General features: G+C 53.3%; 1 protein-coding gene across 1 annotated transcript in view; it reads left to right on the top strand.

Moving 5' to 3' along the window:
- The window catches only part of ARHGEF18 (Rho/Rac guanine nucleotide exchange factor 18), a gene marked incomplete at its 5' end in the record, with an annotated part of 77,082 nt that overhangs the window by 69,334 nt on the left and 598 nt on the right, over positions 1-7,150 (top strand). The window contains 6 exons of the mRNA XM_028495326.1: positions 3,885-4,067; positions 5,157-5,294; positions 5,687-5,811; positions 6,543-6,599; positions 6,698-6,748; positions 6,870-7,147. Of these exons, the coding sequence (XP_028351127.1) occupies positions 3,885-4,067; positions 5,157-5,294; positions 5,687-5,811; positions 6,543-6,599; positions 6,698-6,748; positions 6,870-7,147 (832 nt within the window). The remainder of the gene's footprint in view (positions 1-3,884; positions 4,068-5,156; positions 5,295-5,686; positions 5,812-6,542; positions 6,600-6,697; positions 6,749-6,869; positions 7,148-7,150) is intronic.

A 7,150-nucleotide genomic window follows, 5' to 3' on the forward strand; every position in this document is an offset into this window, starting at 1 on the left:
TTTGTCTGGTTTTGGTATCAGGGTGATGGTGGCCTCGTAGAATGAGTTTGGGAGTGTTCCTCCCTCTGCTATATTTTGGAAGACTTTGAGAAGGACAGGCATTAGCTCTTCTCTAAATGTTTGATAGAATCTGCCTGTGAAGCCATCTGGTCCTGGGCTTTTGTTTGTTGGAAGATTTTTAATCACAGTTTCAATTTCAGAGCTTGTGATTAGTCTGTTTATATTTTCTATTTCTTCCTGGTTCAGTCTGGAAGGTTGTGCTTTTCTAAGAATTTGTCCGTTTCTTCCAGGTTGTGAATTTTATTTGCATATAGTTGCTTGTAGTAATCTCTCATGATCCTTTGTATTTCTGCAGTGTCAGTTGTTACTTCTCCTTTTTCATTTCTAATTCTATTGATTTGAGTCTTCTTTTTTTTCTTGATGAATCTGGCTAATGGATTGTCAATTTTGTTTATTTTCTCATTGAACCAGGTTTTAGTTTTAATGATCTTTGCTATTGTTTCCTTAATTTCTTTTTCATTTCTTTCCTATCTCAGTGATCTCATGGTTATTTAGTAGTGTATTGTTTAGCCTCCATGTGTTTATATTGTTTTAGAGTTTTTTTCATGTAATTGATATCTAGTCTCACAGTGTTGTGGTTGGAAAAGATACCTGATACAATTTCAATTTTCTTAAATTTACCAAGGCTTGATTTGTGACCCATGATATAATCTCTCCTGGAGAGTGTTCCATGAGCACTTGAGAAGAATGTGTATTTTCTTGTTTTCGGATGGAATGTCCTATAAATATCGATCAAGTCCATCTTGTTTAATGTGTCATCTAAAGCTTGTGTTTCCTTATTTATTTGCATTTTGGTTGATCTTTCCATTGGTGAACGTGGGGTGTTAAAGTCCCCTACTATTATTGTGTTACTGTCGATTTCCCCTTTTATGGCTGTTAGCATTTGCCGTATGTATTGAAGTGCTCCTGTGTTGTGTGCATAAATATTTACTGTTGTTATATCTTCTTCTTGGATTGATCCCTTGATCATTCTGTAGTGTCCTTCTTTGTTTCTTGTAATAGTCTTTAAAGTCTATTTTGTCTGAAATGAGAATTGCTACTCCAGTTTTCTTTTGATTTCCATTTGCATGGAATATCTTTTTCCATCCCCTGACTTTCGGTCTGTATGTTTTCCTAGGTCTGAAGTGGGTCTCTTGTAGACAGCATATATACAAGTCTTGTTTTTGTATCCATTCAGCCAGTTTGTATGTTTTGGTTGAAGCATTTAATCCATTTACATTTAAGGTAATTATCGATATGTATGTTCCTATTACCATTTTTGTAATTGTTTTGAGTTTGTTATTGTAGATCTTTTCCTTTTCTTGTGTTTCCTGCCTAGAGAAGTTCCTTTAGCATTTGTTGTAAACCTGGTTTTGTGGTGCTGACTTCTCTTAGCTTTTGCTTGTCTTTAAGGGTTTTAATTTCTTGGTCGAATCTGAATGAGATCCTTGCTATGTAGTGTAATCTTAGCTGTAGGTTTTTGCCTTTCATCACTTTAAATATGTCCTGCTCGTTCCTTCTGCCTTGCAGTGTTTCTTCTGAAAGATCAGTTGGTAACCTATGGGGATTCCCTTGTATATTTTTTGTTGCTTTTCCCTTGCTGCTTTTAATATATTTTCTTTGTATTTAATTTTTCATTGTTTGATTAATATGTGTCTTGGCATGTTTCTCTTTGGATTTATCCTATATGGGACTCTCTGCACTTCCTAGACTTGATTGACTATTTCCTTTCCCATGTTAGGGATGTTTTCAACTATAATCTGTTCAAATATTTTCTCAGTCCTTTTCTTTTTCTCTTCTTGGTCTGTGACCCCTATAATTCGAATGATGGTGTGTTGAATGTTGTCCCAGAAGTCTCTGAGGCTCTCCTCAATTCTTTTCATTCTTTTTTCTTTATTGTGCTCTGGGGCAGTTATTTCCACTATTTTATCTTCCAGGTCTCTTATCCATTCTTCTACCTCAGTTATTCTGCTATTGATTCCTTCTAGAGAATTTTTATTTCATGTATTGTGTTGTTGATCGTTGTTTTATTGCTGTTTAGTTCTTCTAGGTCCTTATTAAACGTTTCTTGTATTTTCTCCTTTCTGTTTCCAAGATTTTGGATCATCTTTACTATCATTACTCTGAATTCTTTTTCAGGTAGACTGCCTATTTCCTTGTCATTCGTTGGTCTGGTGGGTTTTTGCCTTGGTCCTTCATCTGCCGTGTGTTTCTCTGTCTTCTCATTTTGCTTAACTTACTGTGTTTGGGGTCTCCTTTCCACAGGCTGCAGGTTCGTAGTTCCTGTTGTTTTTGGTGTCTGCCCCCAATGGGTGAGGTGTTTCACTGGCTTGTGTAGTCTTCCTGGTGGAGGGGACTGGTGCCTACCTGTGTTCTGGTGGGTGGGGCTGGATGTTGTCTTTCTGGTGGGCAGGGCCGCATCTGGTGGTGTGTGTTGGGGTGTCTGTCAACTTAGTATGATTTTTGAACAGCCTCTCTGCTAATGGGTGGGGTTGTGTCTTGCTAGTTGTGTGGCATAGGGCGTCCATCACTGGAGCTTGCTAGCCATTGGGTGGAGCTGGGTCTTAGCGTTGAGATGGAGATCTGTGGGAGAGCTCTCGCCAATTGATATTACGTGGAGCCGGGAGGTCTCTGGTGGTCCAATGTCCTGAACTCGGCTCTCCCACCTCGGAGGCTCAGGCCTGACACCAGGCTGGAGCACCAAGACCCTGTCAGCCACATGGCAAATAGTGGTAGAAGGCCAACATCTAGAAAGTAGGGGCCCATCCACTCAGCCTCAGGGCTGTTCCAATGTTGTCAGGGCTCCGCCAGTCCCTCAGGGCTGGTTCACCTCCTCCCCAGTGTGTCCCGTTCTAACTCTTATTTCTGCCAGAGGGTAATAAAATACATGCCCTGCACAGATGCATGTCCATGGATACCACAGAATCATACAGGAATGTCTCCTCATCACCCATTCCTGACAAGAGTCTTAGTGAATTAGAAATAGATGTTTCCTTCACCAAGATCTCCTTTATCATCTTGGACCAAAAGCCAATCTCATCCTTCACACTGGACCATCAGGGACACTCCCACCAAAGTCAGGAGCGAGGCAGGGCTCCCCAGCCCCCTGCTCTCACCATTAGTATCTTCCTCCTGGACGTTCCAGACAGGGTAGTAAGGGAAGAAGCGAAAGTAAGAGATCACGATTGGTAGGGAGGTGGCAGAATTATTTTTTGCAGGTGACATGATTATCTGCCTAGCAAATCCTGTAGAATCAACTGGAAAACTATTTGAAATGTAGGAGAGCTCAATAATTTAGCTGAACGGGATGTGTATATTTATACTAGCAATCACCAGTGAGAAAGTCTAATAAAATAAGTCGTAGTCATGGCAGCAAAAAAAAGGAATAGGGACTTGCCTGGTGGTCCAGTGGTTAGGACTCCGCACTTCCATTGCAGGGGGCCCGGGTTCAACCCCTGGTCAGGGAACTAAGATCCCGCATGCCTCGTGGTGCGGCCAAAAAAAAAAAGTGTCAAACCCAGAGACTTGTAAGAAGATTAGAAAACTAAGTCTTATAAGGCTCTCAATTTTTGCCCCAAACTAATAAAAATCAGCCCGTTAGGGTCCTCCCCCATACCCCCACCGTGTTTGATTTTTATAATTGAGGGAAACAAGCTGGAGACAGGGCCACACCCTTGCCTGCTTGTCGGGAATGTTGGACGAAGGGAGAGGTCCAGCTCCGGACAGGGCGTGGATCAGCAGGGTTCCCAGAGGCCCGCCTGGCCCTGTGCGGCACCCTTACACCGGCTCCTGGGGGAAAACTACCCCAGAGGAGGCCGACCACCACGCCCGTCGCCACTTTGCAGAGCGACTTAACATTAAAGACCAGCAGATCGCCCAGAGCCTCAGCGAGAAGCAGCACATCTACCTGGAGATGGCTGAGATGAGCGGCCTCGAGGACCTCGCCCCGGCTCGGCTCCTCTTCCGGGGAGGGGACCCCCCCGAGAACCTGCAGGGGGAGCTGATTCTCAAGTCGGCCATGAGTGAGAGTAAGTAGCCACCAGCCCTCGCTGAGCGCCGGCCCGCCCTCCCTGTGCTGCCTGGTGGGCTCCTGGGAGACCCCAGGCTGGGCACACAGCCCCGTGGGGCCCACAGGCCACCCTGTCCGGGTACGATTCTGTCTGCCTCTGTTCTGCTTAGAGCTGGAAGGTCCTTGGACCCAGTCGGGTGCAGACCCCTCGCTGCAGATTTAAAGTACCATCTCCTATTCACTCAACAAACACTCCCGGTGCTGGACCCGGGGGTCTCAAATTGACTGAGACGGTTCCTCTTTTCTGATGAGTGGGTCACTGATGCTGTCCCCAGAAAAATACACACATACACATTTGGTGGGTCGTTTCAGGGCCTCCTGGCCGCACAGCCACGGGAGGGCGCTGGCCGGTAAGCGGCCTGCTTCCGGGAGCCGACAGGGTCCTTGCGGAGCTCCTAGAAACTTGCACGCACCTGCTGAGCCCCATGCTAGGCCAGGGCATGTGCTCCTGCCGGGCAGTCAGGCAGGAGGGCCAGCACTGTTCTTTCAGCGGCAGGAGAGACAGACACAGCCGTGCCCTCCAGAATTTTCCATCAGGGTGAAAAGGCCCGAGGGGTCCCGCCTGGACTGTACTCCTGCTCAGCCTTGCTCCCTCCGGCCATGCCTCCCATGTCTCCAGTCACCACTGTTCTTGGGCTCCCGAGACCCTCTCATGTCCTGTGCCTCGGCCCAGAATAGTCTCCCCACCTCCTCACCTGGCCAAAGCCCGTCTGTCCTCGAGCACCTTGTGTGACCAGCCCTGCTTCCCCGAGGCCACCTCCCGTGGCCCCTGACCTTCTGTATGACCGTCAGCACGCAGGCAGTGGCCACGCCGCGTTCCCTCCTGGGCCCAGCGCAGCCCCAGGCCCAGAGCCCGGAGCGCCCCGAGGTCTGGCCTCGTGTAGATACAGATTGGCACATCCTGGGTGCAGTACCCGTGTAGGGGGTGCACAGAGTCAGAGGGGGTGACCGACACCCTGCAAGGCCGTGGCCCGGGTCCCTGCACTCTGCTCTGATGCCCACGGCAGGGCCGCAGGGTGACTTGGTTCCCCTCCATCTCCTTCCACAGTCGAGGACATCCAGAGCCTGATCTGCAGGCAGCTGGGCAGCGCTAACGGCCGGGTGGATGATGGGGGCGGCTCCTTGTCCCCAGCTCGGAGGGTGGAGGCCTCCGGGGGCTACGACAGCGCCGGCGGCCCCGGCAAGAGTGAGTGGCGCCGCCTCCTCTCGGGGCTGGGGCTTCTGGGGACCCCAGGAGGTCGGCGGGTGCAGGAGGATGTGCCGTTTCTTAAAACGTTCCCTTGGCAAAGCCCAGACGTTTGCTGTTCAGCATCTCTGCTGCTGATTCCCCTCAACCTTCTACAAGCTCTCCCGGGTCAGGGTTCCGGAACTTTCCAGGGGTCGTGAGTCACGTTCTGACAGCAGCACCCGGGCCAGTTCCCGCGCTGGTCTCTGGGCCCCAGGTGCCGCCCTTTCTGCCCAGGTCGGAAGGCAGCAGCCCGGCCACGATTCCTACCCAGGCTGGGGGCAGGGTGGGGAACGGGGCATGCAGACCCCTCGGGGCCCGCGGCATCTCACGCGCCCGGCTTGGGGTTTCAGGTGGCAGTTTTCAGAAGAACATCCGCAGCAGCAACCCCAGCCTCCGAGACTGGCAGGGCCCCGCGGGCAGCCCGGACTCGAGGCTCGGCGACACCCCGGGGGCCTCCGAGGAAGCACCGCAGGCGGTACGCTGCCTCCTTGGGATGTTCCCGGGCTCCGTACAGAGTCGGCCCCCGTGCTTTTAATTATCGTCAGTGAGGGTGAACGGCCTGTGCTCGGCTTGTCTGGTTTTTCCGTCTCAGGGCAGATAGCGAGCAGCGTCGTCCCGGTTGACGGTGACTGATAGCTAATGTGCAGATTGACATGCGGCCAGGTGACCCTCCCGGTTCTTCCCGCAGGCCCCGGCAAGGGCAGGGTGGGAGGCAGGGGAGGGGCGGCCTCAGCAACGGGTGAGAGCCACCATGCGGGGACCACGAGCTTTCAGTCTGCACGGGTGTCCTCCCCCGCCCCCCCGGCCGGATGCCGAGGTCACTGGCTGTTCCCTCCTCTTTGACTCAGAAGGCCCACCCTTGCCGGGCGCTGGGGTCAGAGTCGGAGGCCGGCTGCCTCTGGCCACCTCTGAGGCCTGGGGCCTGGGCCCTTCCGACAACCACCCCCTGCCACCCCACCCCCGCGGCCAGGCTCAGAGCCTCCCACGCGGCAGACCCAGCCCGCCCGCCGCCCTCGCACCTCCCGGAGGCCACCCTGCCCCCGACCCTGTGCCCTCAGTTTCCAGACACCAAGGCTGGCACTCGTCAGACGGGCAGGCGGGGGCCTGTCCCATGCTAAGGGGATGCCTTCGCGCTAATACGCGGTTCCCGCTCGAGTTGGATTGGCCCTTAGAAGCTCTCTGTGCTGTGATGCCGTGTTTCCACAGGCGGAGGCACCGGGTGCTGAGCCCAGCCCCCGGCTGCCTGCCCTCCTGGAGTCGGAGGTAAGCGTGGGCTTGTACGTCCCCCCCGCAACCCCGGGCCGGCACGCACGCCCGGCGGGGCTTCCTGCAGAGCGCCAACGTCCCTCTCCCTCTCTCAGCAGCTCGTCCGGCGGATCCAGACACTGTCCCAGCTGCTCCTCAGCCTCCAGGTACGCAGCTTTCGGGGAGCGTGGCAGGCCGCACGTGCCCTTCTCCGGGTTGAGGCTGCGGTCTGGGGGAAGGCCGGGCCCTTCCGAAAGCCGGCCGCTCACCGGCCCGCCCCTCCCCCAGGCGGTCATCGCCCAGCAGGACAGCTACGTGGAGACGCAGAGGGCGGCCATCCAGGAGCGCGAGAAGCAGTTCGGGCTGCAGTCGACGCGTGGGAACCTGCTGCTGGAGCAGGAGCGGCAGCGCAACTTCGAGAAGCAGCGGGAGGAGCTGGCGGGCGTGCAGAGGCTGCAGGGCCAGCTGCGGCTGCAGCAGCAGCACTGGGAGCGCGAGCGGGAGCGCCAGCGCCAGGAGCTGGCCCTGGCTTCGGCGCAGCTGCAGCAGCGCGAGACCGAGGCGCTGCG

The sequence above is a fragment of the Physeter macrocephalus genome, chromosome 2 (genome assembly GCF_002837175.3).
Source record: "Physeter macrocephalus isolate SW-GA chromosome 2, ASM283717v5, whole genome shotgun sequence".
Taxonomy (NCBI): Eukaryota; Metazoa; Chordata; class Mammalia; order Artiodactyla; family Physeteridae; genus Physeter; species Physeter macrocephalus.